This window comes from Cynoglossus semilaevis, chromosome 11 (genome assembly GCF_000523025.1).
Source record: "Cynoglossus semilaevis isolate Cse_v1.0 chromosome 11, Cse_v1.0, whole genome shotgun sequence".
Lineage (NCBI taxonomy): Eukaryota > Metazoa > Chordata > Actinopteri > Pleuronectiformes > Cynoglossidae > Cynoglossus > Cynoglossus semilaevis.
The window spans coordinates 8627604-8651819 of NC_024317.1; the positions used below are offsets into that span (position 1 = coordinate 8627604).

Sequence of the window (24216 nt, forward strand, 5' to 3'; positions counted from 1 at the left end):
CTGGCTTTTCATTAAAGCCGCAAACAGATGACTGATGGTGAAACAGGAAGGGACACGGGCATTTGAAGAGGGAGAAAAACAGAGGAAGCTAAGACATGGTTAAAGATGGGGGTGGGGACTGGTGATAAAAAAAAGAATTAAAAAAAACCCCACAGTAACCATAGAAATAGATTTTCTTTTCCCAATTTTAGCTCTCATCCCTTTTCTTCTCTAATCTTTTTCTTCCTTTTCTGTTGCCACTACTGCTGATATAATCTGCAGTCTCCAGGACCATTAACCTGGCGGATAACTGCAATGGACAATGAGCTCAAACCTATCCCCTTGGATTATTATGAGGGGCTAAGAATCCATAGACAATAAGAGATGACTACAGCCTCAAAATCCATGATATAAAAGTCAGATGTCTATAATGCTGTGCAGATAGCACAATAATGGCAACGAACAAGGGTTGGGTACGTCAGTGTGTGGGGTTCCACCTCTCACCAAACCTCATTGACACACTCAGCTGCATACCAATCAGTGCCGATGGCAGAATAGCACCAGCTCACATCCTCTGATCCATTGAGTTTATTTATGAAAATCACTAACAACAACCAAAGCAGAGAAGAAGAAAACAAAATCAGTAGAAGAGGGCATTAGATAAAAAGAGGGGGATCCCTCAAGCAGTTCCTCTCCAGTATGTGGCCAAACCCTTTTCATCCCCCAACAAACAACACTCTAATGACTGGAACACAACACCTACAGCCCAGGGCAACACACTAGGTCACCTGAAACAAGACAGCCGGGGATTTATGTTCCAGTAATAAACAGCAGCCAAGGATATAATAGGGTCTGTAACACAAAGGGGTGTTAAAGAAAGGTGTATGCAGAGTCTGGGATTCTACCTCGACTACAGTCAAGCCACGGGTCTTGTCTTTAAATCAAGGGAAATGCATGGGGTGGCAAAATCGGCTTGGTAAACAGGTAGCACTTACTCAGTTTTGGCCAATGCAGTTAAAGCTCCACTGAAGAACCAGCCTAAAAAGGGCAGATCCTGGCCCTGGAAGCCCAGTGACCGAGCTCCTCGCTGGGATGCTGAGGCTGGTCGGGGGGCTGCCTGCTCCGGCTCCTCAAAATTAGAGGTGTCATCTTCGGCGTGCAATGCAGGAACAAAAGGTGGGAGAACTGCAAGAGGGGGGATAGGGATAAGGGAACAATAAGGGGGAAAGGAAAGGGTAAGGAAAAAAAAAACGAGCGAGTAAAAAAATAAGCTAAACAATCTAAAAATAAAGAAAACACACTAAGGAGAAATGGGTGAGAAAGGAAGGTAGGAGAATAGCACAGTGGTGTGAGCCTAGAGTGCGGTATGTTGTGCGTTGATGCACATGCTGCCTCTCAGTCCCTCCCACCATCTCTCCATCGCCCCCCCTCCCCTCTCTCTTTATTATACACACACATGCTCACTCGCTCTCCCTCACTGCAGCAGAGCGAGCTGATCAGCATGAGCTAGAGCTGAAGCACTGAGCTCTATCTGTGGCCAATTATCAGTAAACCCTGGCTGCACAAACATTAACATATGTGATTCACTGCTCTTTGTTGATTAATATTGATCCAAGTATGTCAAAGCAAATCACAATATCGAACACAAAAAGCTCAACAACAATAACGTTAAAAAAAATTGCTGGGAAAATTTTATTTTAAAAACTCAGAGAGCAAAAATAGAGATGTTATTCAGACATGGTTAAATGTTCAGGAAATAAAATACAAAAATATAGCAGTACCGTAGAACAGGAATTGTATAAATAAAATGTCAAAAATGTAAATTAAACCAGGTTAAAATGTCAAACTCCTTCACGTATTTAAGGCAGTGTGGTGATGTTTATAAAAGTACACAGGTGTTACTGCCACAGAGAAATGTCCGGTGTCACTAGCGTAAAATTATTTGTGCTGCGTCTGTTGATAAGCAGATGAGTTGCGGTTCTGTTCTCTGACTGTGGTGCTGCTCTTCTCTGACACCCTCCAGTTCTCCACCCCAGCAAAAGGTTGGCCTGCTGCCAGCGACGCAGAGAATCTCATTACTTTTACGTCTGAAAACACCACTGGCTACGCAAGCAGTGTTTGGTGTCTCTGTGCCACTGCAAACGTATTTATAATATAAACTCTACAGTAGCATTTGACAATAGTTTTTACATCCTTTTTCTTTTTAATATTTAATATTTTTTTAAATAAATCGAACATTTATAACCAGTGTCAGAAGAAAGGAATCCCCTTACCATGTCTTAAGTTATTCCAGTCCACACTGGAGAAGAAAGTGTGACAGCGGAGTCCCTGGAATCCCAGTCTTTCGTTGGCTCCACACAGCAAGCTCTGTACCAGGTCCACAAACTGCTTACTGGCCTGTGGTTCTTTTGGAAACTTAAGAAAGCGCTGAAAGGGAAGAAGATATTTTTATTATAAGAATAATGTGATCAGACAGTACACTAAATAAATGCAACTGCAATTTCTTTATACCGGGTCGAGGAACATTAAGTCAATGGTATAGTTGAGTATAGTATCGATATATACTATATAGATATATATATTACTACAAGTAATTTTTTGCTGATACTTATTTAACCAATAGGTTAAGTAAGACTAGTACAGGTCTAGGTGACACTGCTGAGAACAAATTATATTCTTTTGTATTTCTTATTATTGTATCTCTTTTTATTGTATTGTATTTATTTTTATTGTATCATTAGTTTTATTCATATATTGACTAATGGTTCAACCATGTCTGTTTGAAAATTTTTTGTTTAACATTTGTTTCCTTGTGAATTACAAAAGCCTTCTGTTCATGACAAGAAAATAAGACTGCCTGTAAGAATTGTCCTTGTTGTGTCCTCACTGTGGTTTGGGTCGAGCTCACACCTACACACGTCGCCTCATTTCCCACACAGCTGTGCTGTCTACATAACACTGCATTCCGATTTATCTATTCAAACCCAACCAAAGGAAGATTTGTTACCTTTTCTACTTGGTATCAGTGAGTACACAAAGGGAAATACTTATATCGTTTATAAAAAATAGTATCGGCACAACCCTAAAATGTACAACAAACCTATATTCAATACATAGTACAGTTCATACCTGAAAGTTGAGAATGTTGTGAATGGTCTTGGTAGAAGTACCATCAGAAAACGGTGACCTGCCATAGATCATTTCATAGGCAATGACCCCAAGGGACCACCAGTCACACTCAATCCCATAAGTGCTGTGAGAACCACCATTCACGGCTGTCAGGACCTCAGGGGAAAGGAAGTCCTGGGTGCCAACAGGCACTGCGGCGACTGATACCTGGAAACCCAATAATATGATGATAACGCACTAGTGCTGATCAATAATACCATGGCTTATACCCAGAGCAAAGTCAGTAATCTACTTGCCGTTTTGTTAGCAGTCAGCCTGGCAGCTGATCCAAAGTCTGCCAGCTTAATGTGACCAGTCCGATCGATGAGAACGTTCTCTGGTTTGACATCTCTGCAAGTAGAGTGCTGTTACTGATACTGAATTTTACATTTTCTATTTAGCTGTTTACCCATTAAATAACATCACACTTTGTGCTCAAGCTTAAATTAGAAAGACAGACATGTCATTTATATTCCGCCTGAGCTCCCCAGTTTTTTGTTTGTTTGTTTGTTTTGTATATACTTAGATATTTGCACACATCATGGACTGGTAAATATAATTTACAACTTAAAATATTTTCTCCAAAGAGAATTTTGTGTTATTTACTTAACCATGCTTTAGAGTTAATTAATGGACATTTAATCGAATTCATGTATGTGTTTATCTACAATGATGTGAATAACATAAATTGTTACTCTGGTCTACGTCACGTACCTGTGGACGTAGCCCAGCTGGTGGACAGCATGAATGGCCTCCACCAGTTCAGCTAGATAGAACTGAGCCATCGTTTCATCAAACTGGTCCTCATAGCGGTTTAGCAGGGACATTAGGTCGCCCCCTGGTAAATACTCCATTGCCTGAAGACACGTTTTTAAAGACACATACATAATGTAATAAATGACAATACAATTTTAAAAATTAATCCCAAATATTTCAGTATTAAAAAATATATGATGTTGTCAGTGCCTTGGTTTTAATAAGATGGAGATAAAAACAATAAAAGTGTGATGTGGTTAAGTCTGATTTTTGGATGACTAAGTCTGTCCACACTGTTATCAACACAAACTGTTAAAGCAGGTATTAGAGATGATAATAGTGGATCGTTATCTGTGGCTTCAGGTATTTGCATATACTGTATGTATGTACAATGGACACACTGACTTAGAGAACTCTATTGATTTTTCTGCAGGACAACAGCAGGACTCATTCTGCACATGTGACTACATAAAACTAGAGCACATTTGGTTAATTAGCCTGTCTGCAGTCTAGTCAGTCTGCTGTTAAAAAAGGCAGGCTAATAATGAGGGGAATTAGAAAAACATGTGTTGAATGTCAGAATGTTGAGCCGCATTTAGCCAATTTTAAATGTAAACCTCAAATTTGTTGGTCACTGAAGAGCCTGAAAATATTAACTAATTATGTCAAGTAAAGGACATGGTTAAGCTAGTTAGTGAAATTAAAAATGTTGGTATTTATGGCATTTTTGTAAAGTATGGCATTATTTTTAATATTCATATTATTGAGATACATCGTGCTGTTGAAACAAGTCTGGCTGACCACAAACAGGCAGTGAAGATGAGAAAAAGAGAGCAACAAGTAAGGGATCGTGTGTGTGTGTGAGAGCTTTCATCAAAGCTCCTTACAGCTGGAGGTAATAGAGTGCTTCTCTTCATTACTGATTCAGTTATGTAACACCAGACACTGTTGCAGATTTATCTGTGATACTGCAGTGTAAAAACAAATTGTCGCCGTACAATATAAAAAACAGAAGGAATAAATGCATTAACTCTGTTATTTGTGTTTTTTTGTGATTTCAGGCTTCAGGCAGACACGTTTTCAGGCAACACAACACAAAACAAAGACACGTTGTGTTGCAACATCTGATTTTTTTAAATGTTGGAACTGAAATAAAACAGATCAGAGATGGTCACGTTGAGCTTCAGATCTATTTTCAGCTTCCTGAGATGAAACCCAGACTGATTTGAGGTATATGGTGGCGGTCATGCGGTCAAATAAGAGTCGAGAGCCTCTGGTGCATGAATGGTCGGCAAGTCTGAATGAACGGGAGGCATTCTCCAGTGTTACCTAGCAACAGGGAGACTAGTGCCTCTCTGACACAGGGATAAAGATGGATGCTTTGTATTTTTCTCTGTGCTCAGTAAGGGTGTGCCAGCAAAGCGGTAGTGAAAAGACAGACGAAGAAGGAGGAGGTTAAAAAGCAGACACAAATACAGGACTAACACTAGAAGAAATTAAAGAGAGTAAAGATATAACAAAGAAACAATGCAGAATTTACAGTCTTGTAATGTCTGCCAGTTTGGTCAGAACAAAACAACACAGGTTGTTGTGAGGTGACTTATGTCACTCTCACACCTTATCAGACACAACATGGCAAAAAGTCCAACACTGGAGCTCAGAGGTTCTGTGGCAGTAGATGTATCAGCGTAACGATGAAATAATATCACAATTTCTCTTGGATGGTGATTGGTGGGAAACAAAGTTTGGTTTTCCTCATCTTTGATTGGCAACCCACCACTTCAAAGCATTTATTTAAGGTACAAGTGAGTTCTTTCATTACTTTCTGCTTCCTGCAGCTCATGCACTATTCTGACTGATCCCACTGTTTTATAAGTCACATTATAAAAAGCACAACTGTGAACCAAAAATAAATAAATAAATAAAAAGAATTTGCACCTTAAAGCAGAGCTTTACTGCACCAGTTATATAAGATGAAACTCCTGTTATCTGTTGTGCATGACAGACACGCAGATACAGAATAGCGAAGCATCTGAGCCGATGTAACTGAGTTTAAGTATGAGTCAGTCATTCTTCTAACTTTGTGGAGCTTTATTTCCTCTGTGTCTCAAGCTCTGCCTGAAGAAGCCTGTGACTCACAACTGATTTTACCCATTCATGCAGTCAATTCTAAAATGTGTCAGATCAAATTCACTCACAGCTGATAACATTAGAGATTAAGAACTCACAAATTTCTTCCCAATTTTTCTTCCTTTGTGTCTGAACTAACTTTTAGGATCACTTAGTCATCCATGTTAGCACAATGACAGCATTCTCACACATTCCCGCTTCCATTTCAGCTCAGATGAAAATCTATACACCATCTGTCTTCATTACGGACAGTGTGGACAACAAGGAGATCGTCAGTCAATTCCCCAGTGTTGACTGTTACAGCCTGTAGTATTCACATGCAACAGTTAAAATTAAAAACTAAATATTTCCTATATTGTCATATATATGTATTTCCATATATATACAGTATATAAACACTGTATATGAGAACTGTATTTATATATATATATATATACATACCTTCTATATACAATAGATATATATGTATACACACACACATAGTATACATACATATACAACCTGAATTTTATTTTATTTTTATTTTATTTTATGAATTTTATGTATGGTCTGAACTTTACTTAATGCAGACTTTACATCTAAGTATCATATAATTATTTATACGGGTATAACCTCAGGGAAATGGAATCCTGTTTATACCATTTAATGAACATTTACTAAACATACACTGAAAAACCAAAAGGGATGCTCACTGAAACAACATAGTGGAGGATAGTCCTGGACCTGAGTGTCCCAGTTTGTGTAGGGAGTATTTACACTGCATCATAGTCCATTAGTACTACTGTATAACCTATATCAGTAATTTAACAGAGAAATACTGTGGCTAAGACTAGCACTAATGTCCAATGCATCCGTAAATTAAAAAACAAAAAAAACAACAACTCTGCGGTCTTACCAGGTAGACATGTTCTTTATCCTGGAAAGCATACAGAAGCTGTGGGATCCAAGGACTCGTGCTCAGAGCTAGAATTCTTCGTTCTTCTTCATGAAAAACCACCTGGACAAGGAGCAAAGCAATTAGGACGCTTTAAATCACTGCCACAAATAGAATCAGAGATAAACTGTGTCACAGAGATATAAAGTTTTAAATAATCACATTCCAGTGAAAACTACATCTTTAGATTTATATTCAATCATATCCATGGGTACAAGACTGGACATACAGTTTATTTTTACAGTCACATATTGCATATCTTGCCTTTACTAATTACAATGCTTATTTCCCGTTCCTTACCCACGTTCTGACAAAGACCTTATTTTTAGTCCCATTCCAAATAGAGCAGCTGTGGAATAATTATGTACATATATTTTCTGTTGTTGTACTGTATTGAACAATATAGCATCCCCCAGTGGGATTTTTTTAGATTGTACTTCTGTAGGCCAAAGTCAATAAGAAAGTGACGCAGGGTCAAAAAGTTCCAAGACAAGTAAAAAATAATAATCTTCATTTTCAGAAAAATCTTAATTTTATTCAATTCTGAACACTTTTAGGGTGGCTGGATATATGGACTGAAATCAAATTCCTTTCAAATGTTCTTTCACTTTAGGTTTTCTAACCAATACCTGCAATCATTCATTAATCTCTTGTGTAGCAGTAACCCACCCAAAAAATAGCAACTCACACTGAGTAAAAAGAAGAAAGAAGGCAAACTTATGACAATATTTAACTAAATAAAAAAAAAAAAGATAGGTTATGAAAAACCTAATGTGTGTGACTCATCGTGTTCGTTATTTGGGTCCGCTGCAGCATATTGTATAAATAATACCCATCAGAAACAATAGACTGTATAAACAAAGACACTTTGCTCAGTTACAGTTACTCGATAAGTGCAGCCCACTGCTCTTTTCAGTCCAGAGTTTTACAGATAAATGAACCACTAAAGACAAATTTTGATGCATTTGACTGAATATACTGGCTATAAGTAGATGAGACCAGTCTTTATCCTACTGCACTTTTATGTTGAGGTTTCTTTTACAATTGGAGTCCAACTCAAAAGGAAAATACTGTTTAGCACTGAAATATGTGCACACAAATAAAATAATATTAAATATTAGACTTGTATGCCTCAGGAGAACGGCGGAATCAAATGTAGGTCTTACATTTGCTTGATTTCGTAAAACTGCCTTGTCCATGACCTTCAGGGCACACACATCCCCAGTGGTTTTTTCTCGGACCACTCGAACTTCAGCAAAATGCCCACGTCCAACAACGGCACACAGTTCAAAGTCGTTCACCCCAGGCTGAAGGGCTCGCAGCTCTGTTACCACCTCAGTGACTGTGGAACAAGCAGAAAGACAACAGTTTGAGGTTTCAAGGCAAACGCAAGTATCTTAAACAATTTACATAGTATGGGCTTTTCAAAAACACCATAAATGTAAGACACAGCAAGTATATCTGACTGATGGTCATTTTAGGACAAGAGTGGACTAGTTTACAACAGTAGGGTTGGAAAAAGTAAGGTTGAGGACATAAACAAACAACAACACAGTTCATAATATTATAAAATTGATATTTACATTTGTTTACAAAGTTAGCAACATGATTTATCTTCATCAGCTCTGGGGAGGCGCACTCTTCATAGAGCATCAGCAGAGACTCCAGGAACTCCTCTCTGCCCAAAGTGCATCCTCCGTGCTGCCCACGCAGGCTGGCTCGACCCTGAAGGCAGACGCAGCACAAAAACACAGGAAGTGGAAGTGAGCTATTAAACTTTTTTTTATCTCCTGTAAATCAGTTTCACACCAGAACACACTGTCACAGTTATCTCCTTTGTCTGCACACTGTGACTCTCATCTTAAATTACAGTAGTACAAAGATTATGAAGTATAGACCGAGTCAGTTTTGTCTTTCCTTTCAAAAACCATTCAATTATCCTCGTTATCAGACACATAGCTCCTCAGGGTGAGCTGTGAAACATAAGATAAATACGTCGCCATAGAGTAAGTAAATAACATTAATATCATGCGGGGAAAAACAACAACTAATTTCTTATCTTAAATACTGTAGGTGATTGAGGATCAACTTTGAACATCATTCGTATAGACTGGAGAGAGACTACATGTGTTTAAAAATATGTGCATTGACAATAAGCGGACACAGTTTACCTGAAACAGTTGGTTAAGTCTGGAGCTGCGGCTGGCAATGGGTTCAGCCGCCGAACACGGTGGCAGCGTTTTCAGGGTTCCCTGACTCACGTATTTAAACTTCAACATTGTTTCCTAACAAACATTTACCTAAAACACATTGACACAGACATTTACAAAGCGTTAGTGGTGGTCTGCAGTGAGCTAAAAAAGAGTAAAAGTGATATGACGTTCAGCAACAACGCTTCCTTTTCTCATGACAAACTGACGTTGGTATAACTGTTAACGTCGCTAAAAAACACAAAAACAAAAGAATCAAGTTTATGTTGCTCAATGCAGCAACGTGAAAAGACTCACCTTAAGCAATGTAGTAAAAAAAAGGTAGCTATATTCTTCTAAATGTTCAACATATCAAAATGTGCAGTTGCACAGTGTCGCAGTATTTTTCCTTCCGTCAACGTTGGTTCCGGTGAACTTTCAAATTTTGCGCGTTGCCCGCCCACCTCGTGGTGCCGCTGAATAGACTATGAATATGATTGGACGTTGTGACGTTTCAGGGGCGGGATTTATATTTGTATCCAATGACTTTATTTTATTTTATTTATTATTATGAAATACATTAAAGCCGATTTAAAACGGGCAAAGTAGACTGGACAATAAAGAATGATATCAAGAGAAGGAAAAAATACAATTAATAAAATGGCTTAAAGGTTAAATGAGGTTAGAATGTAATTGGTTGTTATTGTTGTTGTTGTTTTTTGTTTAGTATAAAAAATATACACTTAACATTGAAGCTGGTCATAAAGCTCTGGCTCCTAAATTAACTTTACAGCGCCAGAGGCCAGAAGGAGTTCTTGCTGCAGGTACTGGGATTATTGGTCCAAGTGTTCTATTAAGATTAATTAACACTTTCTTTTTTTTAACAGAAGCTGATCTGCTGTGAATTCTGGAAGCTCAGAACTCGCCCACCTGAAGATGTTAAAAATATATCACATAAAAAGGCATGCTGTCTTTTTGTACAAGGAACACAGCATAAAAACAGGATGCAGCAGGTGCAGTAATATTGAATCACCAAATGTTGGGACTCCATGACGATTGAGCCAATTTACTGAGGTCTCCTACTCGTTTTAACACCCAGCTAAAAGTTCCACTTTTAACTACCAAACTTCTTAAAACTTAACATCAACTTTCAGACAAGAAATTTGAGAAATACTGGTTTGGTCTCATCTTTTTTTTTTTTAGAAATACCTGCAACCTAATCAAAGTTAGATCAAAGATTTGTATATTAGTTATGGGTTTCAGTTATACATACATTGACAAAACTAAAACATTAAGGGTTTTTTTTTTCTTCACTGACAACTATGACATCCATTCTTCTCCTGTTCACTTTTGTCTCTGTTTTTCTCAGTGCAAAATTTAGTGGGTGTGTGGACTAGCGAGCTGGGTGATAGAGGCCACTGGCTATATTTATGGTTTGTTTCTGACCACAGCAGCAAAAAGCATGTTGATGCAGCAAATATGTCGCACCCATTTTTTCATTACGTTGCTTTTTACCCACTCTGTCCCTGGCACATTAACAAACACTACCCACCCTGCCCATCCTGGCCATGATCTTTCTACGATGAACACTTACACACAGTCTAAGTGCTACCCAAGAAAATGTGTCTCACTCAGCGTTCCACCAGACAGTTTTTCTTAATCATGTTTCTCTTTCTTCTGATCTTAAAAATTCTCCTTTAAGTTTTGACCTTTTTTTATGGTGTATGCAAGTTCTTGTTTTCAAGGCAAGACAATTCCACACAGCATTTTTCAAAATACTAGTGTCAAATACTAGTGTCAAAGGCATTTCTGTTCTTTTTAACAACATGAGGTCTCATTATATTTTTGTCCTTTTCCTTTCCTTTAACACAGGTTACAGAGGTCTCCCAACTGTTCACTAATTAACTATTGTCATTGGTGACAATTGATAATTGGTTATTGTATAATAAACAATTCACAGAAGACAAAGGTAAGGTACAAAAACACATTGTTGTGAAGATCAAAGAAAAGACTTTAATAAAGTTCCCCTGATTTCCTCTGATTGATGATGATTGATGACAGTGTGTCATCAACGTTAAAATATCCTCTACAATTCATATTATATATATTTTTTTACAGAACAAATACTATAAGTCTTCTTGAAATAGAATTATCAACTTCCCATTCAATGAAACCAGAAATTGATAAAACCTTTGCATTAAAAGAGAAGACAGACATTCACGTCAGTATCAAAAGAAAAGAAAATTACCCTCGACCCCGTCATACACGTGATTATCCCACCACTTAAAGTAAATTCACTGTAAAGAAAATGTTTATTTAATGCTTCTTAAAGTGCTAGTTGGTTTGCATGGGTAGTAATTTGTAAAATATAATAAAAACATTTTATTATTTCTCTCTTTTTTTTTTACTAAATTCACACAACACGTTTTAAGGCATTTTTCACATCCTGCTCTGTGTCTTGTGGTGGTATTGACCCTGCTGATGGCTCTGTTGAAGGCCTGCTGTCATCAGTATCTGTCTCTGCAGGATGGAGCCACACAGCCAAGACTCTGTGTTGAGCTTCTGTACAGTCAATAAAACATAAAACTTGGCCTGATCACATTATAGCCTTGGTACCATCATTTCACGACAGGACAAAAGTTCTCCATGGCCTACAAATTCAGCAACTCTCCCTCTGGGTTCACTGGTTTAGGTCCAAAATAAGGCACTTAGTGCAAAATGCACCAAACATGGTAAGTTGTCCTGGAAAACCCAGACTGTTCCTGAAGAAAATGGCAGTGTCTCCTAAAAAACAAAAGAAAAGACCTGCAGATTAAATGCATTCATTGTAAGTAAGATTAACGTAATTTTAAATGAATCCCTCATAGTGACTAAAATGGACCATTTTCACGTGTTCACGAGAAAGACAGAGGTTATTTTATGATTTTTAAGGGTGTGCAATCGTGGTAGTTGGCACAGACCACAATGGTCAGATAAATGGTTTCCCTGACAATACAAAACAAAAAACACCTTTTTACCATAATTAATCTTATATAAAGTCTGTTTTTTAAGTGATTCCTGCAAAAATAATTCTTTGAATAACGCATTTAATAACTCATAATATTTGAATAAATTCACTACCCACAATTTACCCACCTGCTTTTCTGACTAAGCCTCATTGTCATATTGACTCAGTCGCTTCTTAGACTTGAGTTCTTTCAGCCAAGCAGGAGAAGAGCCAGCCCTGAGTGACACACAATTCAGAGAATTGTCACGATATATAAACACCATTACTCTTCTACAACATTTCTGGCGCTATGATTTTACTGATTGTTTGCTGCTACATTCTGTTCCTACCCTCCATCATTGCCGCCTATAGGTGGCAGCACCCGTGCAGCCCCTGCGAGAAATGCACCAGAGCGAGGTGAGCGGGGTGAGCGGGAGAGCTGCGAGGTCAACGGTGCCATTTCTTCTTGGGGGCTTCTCAGTTCTTCTCTGTCCTTGCTTCCTTCACTTTCCAATGCCCCTCCTCCTCCTCCAGTTGTTGCCCCTCCTCCTGTTCTCCGTTTTAGTTGAGCCTTGGAAAAGTGAAACAATAACATGTTAAACAATAAAATTGTACAGATATTTTAAAATCCTTTAATGAACAAAGACATACAAATAAACAAATGTAGGCTTACAATCAGGGCAGTGGGGCTCAGACCAGGGAAAACTGGGACTCTGTGAGAGGTGGAAGGAGGTGCACAGACTATTTTTGTTTTCGGTTGTTCATCATCAGAATCTAGCTCCTTCCGTTTGGACGATGAATCAGTTTGATCTAAACAGGAATAATATAATTCAGGTCAAAGCTCTGGTTCTAATAAAACTGAGATCAGGTTACAGTTTTTGTAATAACCTGTAGAGTCACACGTCCTCCAGTCCATAACGTCACTCTGAGGAAACCCAGCCACGCGGAGAGAGCGTGATGGACGAGATCGACTTCGTCTTTTACTCACAGTAGCCTTGGATTTCTGTGCACTGGTGTCCAGGAGTGAAGTGGTGCTCTATATAGACACACACACACATTTGTAAATAACATACAATAACAAACACGAGCAATAAAGATTTTCATAATTTTTTTTAGGTAAAACAAACCTCAGGAAATGATAAAATGTCTGGCTCTTTGTCCAAATCCGTGGTATCCACATCTTGAGAGTAGTTTTCAGGAAATGTGTCAGAGATGAACGTTGGGCTGAAGTAAAAGCATGTTGTTTTAAAGTAATATAGTGAGAAAATAAAGAAAGAGTAGTTGCTAATGTAGTTTCTGGCACCATTTACTTCCACCAACATGAAATAACTATAATCTGGGTGTCTACAATAACTATATTCACCTAACGTCTAAAAATCTTCATCTCCATTTGACAAGAAAAAAGAGAGGGAAAAAATGTTTTCATTAACCAATTAAATCTATTTATTAGATATATTTAACTAACAATGCCTGAAACACACATTGGAAAGACATTTTTAGAGTTTGTAAAAGTTATCAGCATCTGAATTAATTTAACTTTAACTAATAAAACAAAAAAAGTCTGAATTTTTATTTTTTGAACTTATTCAATCTTTTTTAAAAAACAAAAAAACAAATAGATGTTAAATGCACATTACTCATTTTTTTATTATATACCTATATTTTGATGAAGATGTGTGAAAACAAAAAAAATTGCATATTCAAAGTTTATATAAACCACCTACACCGATTTTCAAATGTCTGGTACAAACGCTATTCCATACGTTATGTGTTGTCTGAGTATTTGCTCCTTTGGCCACACGGGGGCACATGGAGTTCAGTTCTAAAAATTGGTCCATTGTAGTGCATGGCAAAAAGGAAGTCTGGCTAATGGGAATAATCAGGACGTCCACGTACTGACTGTAGGTAATTTTAAAGAGACAGAGATTTCAAATATAAACAATATTAGAAAAAATTAAATACACCATTACATTTCCAAAGGCAGGCTACTTCCTCATACTGTAATACAGAATAAAGTACTTGACTGTGGATCCACACCTTCATCGTGAGACAATGACAGTGTGACACTTAGACCTGTTTAATCCGGTCTGTCCATATTAGGCTACAGTAGACTGAAATAAAGTCAACGCTGTAGCTGTTCAAGATGACAGAGTGAGTGATGTTGTACAGATCTGTATCTTTGTGGTGTAGTAGGGCTGTACCTGTCAGGTCCAGACGTCCTTTCCCAAGGCTGACTCTCCTCCTCTGGCTCAATGTCTACTAAAGGCCCAGTGTCTCTGTCTCCTCCATTTGTACTCTCAGTGTTGTCCTGTGTCTGGGAGAATGTGAGATAACTATTGTTTAATAGAAATCAGGAAGATTTATTTTACAAAAACATAAAATGACCCTGACAGAACACCATTGACTTTACTGTATGTCTTCCACCGTCACTTACTACTGTTTGTAGTAATCAGATAGGTTCAGTATACACAAAGAAAATACATGCCTTGGGATGTTGTATACATGTGTTTTTTTGTGCATGAACACAGGGAAATATTTTTAAAAATAAATGTAACTCTAGGTCTTCAAGGCACATTTGCTTAACAGGTACAATAACAAAGAACTGGGAACAGGAAGCAAATTACTTTACTTGAGAGGTAGGATTGTCAGGCAGCACAGGAACTACTGATGTGTAACCTGCAGTGCACACCATTCTTCATGATTTAAAAAAAAACCTTAAGGCAAAAAACAAAACTGACCTTCATACTGATTTGACCATCTGCTCTAGAAGGGATTTTGACCAACCTAAGAAATGTCAAATCCATGACACACCTTGTACTACCAAGACCTTGAACTAAAAGATTCTAGTGACAGTGTGCCTGGTTTTCTATGTCTCATAAAATGAGGCAACCTCTCGAATGTTTTGACTTTGAATTATAGTAACAGTTTTGAATAGCAGTTACTGCAGTGTTTGCCATCAGCTTATTTTTTTTTATTTGTTATCTCTGTGCAAAACCTATTTCCAAACATTAGATTCCGTCTCTCTGTTCTGCCGATCTCCGTCTGAGAGCGTTACACTGTGGAGTTGACGGCAGAGAGAAACTGAACTGTGTTTCACTAACAGCTGAGGGAAAAGGGACTTGAGTCAGAACCAGCCAAGCATGCATTTTTTAATGAGCGGGTCACAGAGTGTCTGCTGTTCTCACTGAACACTATGAACATGTGTGCACTCACACACACACACTGCCATACACAGTTTCATGTGATCACAAAAACCAATACATTCATGCTGTCATAACCATGTACTGAAAGCATTGGTCAATATGCATATACATGCAAGCAGTATACTATAAACGCATCCAGTAACTAATGTGGATCCTGTTGCACACAATCAGAATATTCAATAAAAAACGCTGGTGCAGCAACATTCATGCTTATGACCTTGGGCTGTGAATGAGCTTATGTGTAAATATCTGATACATTTAGAGATTAATGTTTGACATAAAAGACATTTTCACAACCCTACTTGTACCGTATGACTGAGGAGCAACCGAACCAGCAGAGGGAGCTCTAAGCAAAATATAATAATATGCACATTTTCAGAGAATTAATTCCTGGTGCAGCACAGAAGTATAATCAGTCACACAGTAAGGGCACAAACAACCAAGTAAAATTAACAAATGGAATTAATTTAATCAGAAAAACGTTCTAGATTTACAGTACTCAATGATACACCCTTTTCTACTGCCACTAATAGACAACCATTTGCACTCGATTCGATTCAGAGTGTACTCCATAGGGGAAATCACTCCCAGCTGTTAGCTGTTAGCTGGAGCAGGAGCAGTGAGCTGCACTTTAGAAATACGTTTAGTGAGCGGGGGGGGTTGATTTGGTGCTTACTCAACACCCAGCAGTCTCGCAAAGGATGGCCAGCCATTAAGACACGCGCTGCCCCTGAAAATACATTTCTCATCATGGGTTTGAACTGCTGTCTCCACGTGACGGGCAGGAAACTGGCCACTGTGCTGATGAGGACAGAACTGTAGAATTAATTTATTTTACTAAAATATTCTTACATTGAGCATCAAAAGGCTGCTGAGTATAATCTATTCAAGTGTCCAAAATAGCTCATGACACAGATGTTTCTTTTAAGCTTTCTGCACCTTCCGTGAGAGACACACCCCTCTGTTGTTTCATTTATTCTTGTTACCTAGATACAAAATATTGAAGTGCACATCCTCGCTTTCGTCTTATCTCGTCTTCCTCTTATCTGATGGCACCACATCATGAGTGGAGATGTTGTTAGAAAAGTCCCTTTATACTGAGACTGTGATGACTTTAAGAGAATGTCTTTGTGTCAGAAACTCACCTACAGCTATTTTTTCCTATGCTGGGATCATTTCTGAGTCATACCATTGAACCCCCACACCGTTTCTTCTCACTGGTCCAGTGGGGGCTATGTTCCTTTTAAAAATAATTTGTGTTTGGCAATTGTACCAACATGAAGTGTGATTCTATAAATACAGCATTGGACCAAGTATATCTGTGCTTCAGGTTTGCTAAATTAAATTAAAAAAAATTTACTCTTTCTACTTTAACATCAACGTTAGCATCATTACTTCTCAACCATTATAGCCTTGTTAAATAGCTGTTTATATGTCTGTTTATTTGTCCAGTCTGGCATTTCACAAGTTGAAAATGAAGCAAAACTATAAAGAGATACTTAATAAAAACACATAATAATAATGTGGCAAAGATGTACCTTCAACAACAGGAAGAAAAACAACAACAACAATGACCCATCTCTCCTAACTATAGGTTTGAAAAGTTCACACGACTTATATTTACACAAGCCTGTATAAACCTGGAAAGTGCAATAAACCTGTGTTTGTAGGAGTTGGAACAGAATGTGCGTGTGAGAGCAGAGGATGTACAAGTCAAGACAGAGTTGGCTTCATTACAGTTTGCCTGCATCACATTTTTGTCACGGTCCCTGGAATGTGTTTATGATCCAAGTGCAGCGGAAGTAAAGCGATGCCACAAGAAGTCGGCAACTGACGAGTGAGTAATAGTCTCTGATAGAAAAGGGAACAGTGGGGACGTCTAATTTAGAAGAGGAATAACTTCAGAGTAAACAACAGACTTGCATTAACACGTGCAATTAGGTTATAACCACAGCTTTGACTAGAAACTTTAGATTTAAAGCTTCTTTAAAAACAGATAACAGAGAAAATAGAGATTCAGCAGCAGCCAATCTCTGGAGCCGACTATGACTATCAGTGTTTAATCAACTTGATGTAATGAAATGCCACATAGTTATCCGTTTCCTACTGGTATGTACAAAAGTGGTTTAAAACCTTTTTTTTTTTTTTTTTTTTTTTAGACTAACTGTGCTTCCTGGAACTGGACTTCCACAGCCTCTGCTACTGCTCTCCGTCTACACATTTGCATGTTCATTTGTTGACACATGGGTGTGTTGGCTTTACACCAGGAAATGAGTAACTCGGGATACAAGGGAAATGTGTGGCTTGTAACGAATTAATTAATTTAGCTGTAAAAATATGGATTATTTGATCTTGAGAGTGTCACGACAACGTTACTCATTGGCATTTATTTTGTTATTTAACCTTTCATCGAGTTTAAAGATATCACCCAAAGTATTTTTAAGTTTCTGACCACATGTAGTGTCAAGTGGATTAAAAATACACACTCACATTCACACCTACAGTATGTCGTTGTATGTTTTTGGACTATGGGAGAAATTGGGAGTATCCATATAAAAACCCACACACAAACAGGAAGAACAAGTAAACTCCATAGAGAATAGCCGTCTCCATTACCAACGGAGATTTAAACAGTTACATTCATTCACTGAGGCAAAAGCACCAATGACACTTTGACCATCACTCCTCTAGGGCCACATTTTAAAACATTTGAGGGGGGTAGTGCAATAAAAGTAAGATCAAGGTGAAGAAAATGTTCCTTTAAAATCCTACGTCATAACTATTATCCATCCTCAGAAAATTTCCAAAATGTATTTAGCATCACTTTTCTCTCCTTCGTCCTTGATTTCCTAACCTGAGGCCAACATCCTTAAAACCAGACTGTTGTCTCATCTGACAAAAACAAAATACTTCACATATGTGTCATCTTTTCCCAAGGTTGTCATTTTGTCTGCACGCCCACAATCCGGAGCAGGTCTATTTTCTCAGTCAGTATTTTGTCTGTCAGTTCATCTAGGGTCATTGGCAATTTCATCTAGTAGTTTTTATATCAAGTTCTGAAAATGGAGCTGGTTTTGGAGACTTCAAAATACACATGGATAAAAATGTATAACCATTTCTTAATATGTAAGAATGAAAAAAGCTGCTCCTTCAGCACAACAAGCAGAGTGGCGCAGCGGAAGCGTGCTGGGCCCATAACCCAGAGGTCGATGGATCGAAACCATCCTCTGCTATGTGCAATTCCCTGGTTAGGGCTGAATGATCAAGATATTTTTTTAGCTCTAGTTTTGGTAGGCTTCTAATATGATAAAAAATCATGTGAAGAGAAGCTTTTAGAAGTTGATGGAAGATTTGTTAATAAACAGACTGATCCTAATGAGATGACATCATGCACAACATCCAGGGGTTAATGCATTGGCTCTTACAGAGCAGGTCTCCGTAGACTTCCTTTGCAGAGTTAGGGTTACAGTAGGGCAGAGTCGACTTCTGATAGAGAAGCGGTGCAGAGATCTCCTGCTTCTTCTGGCAAAGCTACGAAGTGGTGACACTGCTCTATGAAACCTTCCTCCTCCACCGTCTCCACCGTCTTCTTCTTCTTCTTCCTTGTCATCCTCTTCCCCAGAGCCCCACACCAGCTCCAGAGCCCCTTGCATGGAGTGTCTCACACTGCCCACCCAGTCCGTCATCTGCAGCTGGGCAGCAGACAGTTTCTCCCCAAAGTACTGCATAGTTGTTGCTCTTACAACTGGGCGTCCAAGCAGAAGGGTCACCATGGAAACAGGGCCACCAAAAAAACTATATTTCAGCTTTGTTAAAAAGGGTATTTTGTAAATAAAAATGTCAATGTTTGTGACCAGGCCAAAAAAAAAAAAAAAAAAAAATTGGAAAACATGCATGTGTTTAACATAAATTCAAAGAGCTGGTCACACAATCTTTGTGGAGAAATCTGTTATTTCCTGTTGTTCGGGAAGTCAACTACTAATTAGTTTTTTTTTGCAAAAATACCTTAAGTGTTGCCTCGTCTCTTGCTGACGCTTCTTCTGTCAAAGTCAATCCAGTTTACATCTGTTGTATTCACAACTCCATTTTCCATTAAGAGAAAAAATACTGTTAGTTACTCCAAACATTCAAATCCAGGTGAAGCAGGAGAGGAGGGGATGTCGCAGAAGATAACATCACAGCAAAGCATGGCTCTGTGCTCACACCTGGAAAATCCCAAGGGAAGAAAGAAAGGTGTGGCCAGAAAAGTGAGGCCTAAGTAGGTGTTCTGCTGCCTTCTAGTAGCTCACGTCAGGTGAATAAATGAATCAGGTCCCCTCAGAGGTGAGGGGAAGTTTGAGCAAAACAGAGAACTCAGTAGATGAAAAAAAGTGAAAAGTCTTTTATAGACGTGTGTGTGTGCATGCATGTGTGTGTTTTGAAGGGTGATGGGCTCTCACTCAAAAATGTGTGTGGACAGACAGAGTAGGGCGACGTAGACGGAGCACAGATGACAGAGGAACCATGTACGGTCATCCTGACACACTTCCCTGTCGGACAGTTCCAAATGAGGACATGATAACACCAAGGTCCTAACTCACACATCCATCCCTTTATCCATCTGCCTTTCTCTCTGTGGCCTGAGTGATAGTTCACGGTCAGCTGCACAGCTCCTGTTTGCCCAGTAAACATTAACCTCAATCTGTTCCTTCAAATGGCTTTTCAGTCCCACACGATGCTGTCCGAGCTCTGGACTGTTTCTGGCAGCGTAGACTCACTTTTATACATTCATATTATCTGTATCTGTCACCAAAACTGCTCTGAACAACAAAAACATAAAGACGGAAGCTCGAGGAAGTGAGATCGGTAAGAGCAGCAGCGCCACTCGGTGGTTAAAATAAGAATGTGCCGACGTGGTCATGACCAACAAAGCCTCAATATGAATGTCAGTACAGCAGACAGGCGGTTTTGTACAAGGCTCTTTTGCAGCAGCTCATTGGTCATGTGGGTAATGATTTGTTTACTTTACTGTGCACACTGCAAAGAGAAACATGATAACACACACTCTCTCACACAAAAGCGTCACATGCACACACATTTTAGGGCTTGAGAATCCAATGCTTTCATGAGTGCTTCAAAAAAATGTTGCATGTTGAAACAGGTGCCTAACTGATCAGTTCTAACAGGTAAGTCCACGACGGCTGTGGGATGTTCAACCACAACCACATTTACACAGTTTGCCTCAAATTATTGTTTTTGCTGCAGCGCCTCTTTTGATGACAATTCTTTTTTTTATGTAACTTTGTGCAAAACACAAAAAGTTTGTCAGAGCAGAGCTCTATGCCAAGATTAGCCTAGCAGTTGTATCACTATCATTCTGGGGGTTAGATATTTACCACTGGCTCAGATGTTTGTCCAAAGGTTTAGATTCTGCTACAGTTTTTTTGTTTTGATCTAATGTTCAATGTTCTAATAAACAAATGTAGGTTTATATATAAGAATAATGTTTTATAATGTTTGCTAATGTACTGAGTGACAGGACAGGACTATTACTGAACTGGACTCAAATCCAGACAGAGATTCACCAACTCTGAGAAGCTAAGGATTGACTTTTTTTTTTTTGACTATTTTTGTCATTTAGGACAAAAGGTCTCAATTTAACAACTGTCACGACTGACAAGTAAATCCAGTTTTAATTCCATGATTAACACAAATTATTTGCATTTTTTATCTGCTCTGGGCGTACCTTCAAATGATATTTAGTTTTTAGTTCTTTTATTAATACAGTCTAGAATATTCTCCAAATGAACCTTTGAGGTATTGCTTGCCTATTTAATAATTTCGCTGAGGTTTTTTGGGGAAAATTTCCAATGCATTATGCTTTAACATAAAAGTAAGTATATTTTCCTTGACATTTTTCCATATAAATAATTCCATCATTTGGGGTAGTAACAAACATAAATCTTCCTGTTGTTATTCGTCGTTCTGTTCCACCAAAACACAAAACAAATGGTCGTTTATGGCTGATTATTAATCTTAATTATTCATGATTAACCGGGATACATTGCTAGGACAATTAATCATGATTATTTGCGATTACCTCTTAGCTATTAAAATTTAAAAATGTATTGGTTTGACAGCTCTATTTCTTGGCTCTTGGTCTTTTGACTGGTAATGAAGCTGACGCTGACGACACAGCTTCATTTTTACAGGAACATTGGCTGAAGATAACACTCCCTGGTAATTTGATGTGACTTGTTTTGAGCTGTACAGCAATGATAATTATTTGTGGATCCACCCAACAATAAGTGCAGACATGTATTTTTTTCCTTACACAAAGTATAAGTATTTAGGGTTTTTACACTTGTACACTCTAGTTCCTGTACTGCTGTTCACCACAAACATTTTATAAATCTCTGTCTAATTAGATTCTTTGGCATTTGTAGTGAGTTTCTTACCTTTCTCAACCCCAGACTTCTGATTGGCTGAAACCCTAACAATTCTGTTGCAATAAACCCTGATTCAAAATAATGCAGATTTCAGTACAAACTTAAGGTCAGGTGATAACACTGCATATCTAGACAAATATTAAAAACAAATCCGTATTAATGTTATTACATATGAATTTTTTTTTTAAAAATTGGTTGTGTCTCATTTGGAGGCATCACTTTTAAAAGTGGAAGACTATACTATTATAATATACTATTTGAGACCTTTCAAAAAGTCCTGCGACTGATAATCCAGTGCACTTACATTCTAAATTTTACGGTAAATGTTTCATTCAATTGAAATATAAATATAAATTGAAATATACGCTTCTATTTTGGGGTTCATATATTTGTACACCTCACCAGGTATGAACCTCACCACATGTCCCAGTTGGATATTTAAGGGGAAACACCTTTATTACACTATTATTTCTAATAGTCTATCTGAGAGTCTCTTGGAAAACACATTTGGCATGATTTAGTGAATGTATTTCTCTTCTAATACGTCCCCTCTGCTGGTTAAAAAAAACCCTGGTGAATGTAGGGACCATAAGAAGTATCACTCTCCCACCCACTTCTCTTTATCAAAGGGAAATCTCTTCAACAATAGTCTGTATTTGTTTTGGGTTTTTGTTTTTTTGTTTTTTTTGACACATGATACTTTTCCTGACACAATCTAGAGTGGCAAGTATTAGTATGGGCAAGTAACTCACTGCATTACAGATGACAAACCAACTACTGCTCCAACATTATACAACTATAGTCACTGAGAGTTAGATATTCTTAGGTTTATGCAAATTAATGCAGAAACACTGCGAAAAGTTTTGCATAGGGTCCCTTGTTTACCTCTGTGTTACACCCACATGCACGTTCTAATGCTTGGACGCTGCCGTGAGAGTAGCGGTGGCATTCGAACGAGATTTGAAGTAGTTCTGTTACTGTCTGATGAAATCACCGTTTTCTTAGCCGTGATCTTTTGCCTCATGTTCATTAAAACTCATTTTTGGCTTTTGCTGTTGTTTACAATTAGGATTTTCTCAAACTGCAATTAAAAAAAAAACATGACTTTGTGTGTTTGTTTTTACCTCTGGATTTTCTTCTTCTGCTCCTTCTTCTTCTTCTTCCAGTACTTCTTCCACCTCCATTACCTCTTCATCCCCATCAACATTTTCCTCTTTCTCTGCTTGCTTTACTATCACAGGGGTAAAATCAAGCTCCTCTGACATCTCCTTTGGTTTCTCCTCTCCCTCTTCTTCCTCTTCTTCCTCTTCCTCAGGGCTCTCCAGTAATAAATGAGGCTGTGGATCATCCCGTTTTGTCACATACTCATGTTCCTTGTTTTCCCAAGGGGATACAACCAGAGGTACCAGCATGTCCACCTCTTTGTTATCTGGACTGGAGACCCAGCTCTCAATGACTGGAGAAGTCTCTGATTTAGCCTGTGATCCCCATCTCTTCGGTTTGACAGAAAAATCATCAAAATCTACCTCAATCAGAGACTTTCTGACGGAGAAGTCATCGTATATGACTTCAGTCGGGCTCTGCGAAAAGGGAGACAGTGGAGTTTCTAACGTCTGAGGCACATCTTCAGAGTCAAAGTTGATTAAATCATTTGTTGTGCGCTGTTGTTCTCCATCAACAGGCTCCTCAATTTCTGTTTCCTGCCTTTTTCTCTCTTTTTCCATTCTCAGCCTTTCTTGTTCTTCTTTTTCTCCTTGCATTTTCCTCTCCAGCTCCTCCAATCTTTCTCTCTCCTTCTGTTTTAGCCTTTCCTCCTCCTCCCTTTGTTTTTCTATCTGCCTCATTCTCTCCATCTCTGCCTCTTTTTCCTGCCGTATTTTCTCCTCAAGCACCCTTCTTTTTCTCTCTTCTTCCTCCCTCTCTTCCACTCTATGCTTTTCTCTCATTCTCTGCATTTCCCTCTCTCGTTCCTCAGCTTCTAATCTCAATCTCTCCTTTTCCATCTCTTGTCTGAGTCTCTCTTCTTCCTGCCTCACTCTGTCTCTGTCCTCAGCCACCTTCTGTCTCTGTTGTAGTAACTCCATTTCTTTGACTCGCTTCATCTCTTCCTCTTGCTTTAGCCTCTCTCTTTCCATTTCCGCCATCAGTCTCTCCTTCTCTTTCTTCTCCTCCTCCATCCTTTGTTTTTCTTTCTCCATCTGCTCTAGTCTCAGTCTCTCTTCCTCCTGCTTTGCCCTCTCCTCTTCTTCCTCCCTCTGTCTCTGCAACCTCATCTCCATTTGTCTTTCCCGCTCCATCTCTTCTTCTCTTTGCCTCCTCCTTCTTTCCTCCTCCTTTAATCTTTCCTTTTCCCATTCTTCCTTACGCTGTCTCTCTATTTCCGCCTCTGCCAACCTTTTTCTCTCCCTTTCCTCCTCTTTACGATTCTCTTCTTCTCTATGCT

General features: G+C 38.5%; 2 protein-coding genes across 15 annotated transcripts in view; both read right to left on the bottom strand.

The window, feature by feature from the left end:
- cita (citron rho-interacting serine/threonine kinase a) overlaps window positions 1-9625 on the bottom strand; it is a 31076-nt gene extending 21451 nt beyond the window's left edge. For 7 of the 14 annotated variants that reach the window (XM_008320395.3, XM_017036776.2, XM_017036769.2 and 4 more), the window contains exons 1-10: window positions 9475-9624; window positions 9139-9267; window positions 8551-8692; window positions 8134-8309; window positions 6929-7030; window positions 3862-4004; window positions 3405-3498; window positions 3109-3315; window positions 2253-2406; window positions 975-1164 (exon numbers count right to left, since the gene is read on the bottom strand). In XM_008320395.3, coding sequence (XP_008318617.1) covers window positions 975-1164; window positions 2253-2406; window positions 3109-3315; window positions 3405-3498; window positions 3862-4004; window positions 6929-7030; window positions 8134-8309; window positions 8551-8692; window positions 9139-9246 — 1316 coding nt within the window. In that variant the 5' untranslated portion in view covers window positions 9247-9267; window positions 9475-9624. Of the gene's footprint in view, window positions 1-974; window positions 1165-2252; window positions 2407-3108; window positions 3316-3404; window positions 3499-3861; window positions 4005-6928; window positions 7031-8133; window positions 8310-8550; window positions 8693-9138; window positions 9268-9474 lie in introns of those variants that run through there. The other 7 variants (XM_017036770.2, XM_017036775.2, XM_017036767.2 and 4 more) reach the window with 2 other exon arrangements.
- A 1525-nt stretch (window positions 9626-11150) lies between these two features.
- LOC103386223 (inner centromere protein-like) overlaps window positions 11151-24216 on the bottom strand; it is a 20819-nt gene continuing 7753 nt past the window's right edge. The window contains exons 4-11 of the mRNA XM_008320398.3: window positions 22898-24216; window positions 14344-14456; window positions 13270-13366; window positions 13031-13178; window positions 12816-12952; window positions 12493-12713; window positions 12292-12379; window positions 11151-11940 (exon numbers count right to left, since the gene is read on the bottom strand). Of these exons, the coding sequence (XP_008318620.2) occupies window positions 12304-12379; window positions 12493-12713; window positions 12816-12952; window positions 13031-13178; window positions 13270-13366; window positions 14344-14456; window positions 22898-24216 (2111 nt within the window). The 3' untranslated portion in view covers window positions 11151-11940; window positions 12292-12303. The remainder of the gene's footprint in view (window positions 11941-12291; window positions 12380-12492; window positions 12714-12815; window positions 12953-13030; window positions 13179-13269; window positions 13367-14343; window positions 14457-22897) is intronic.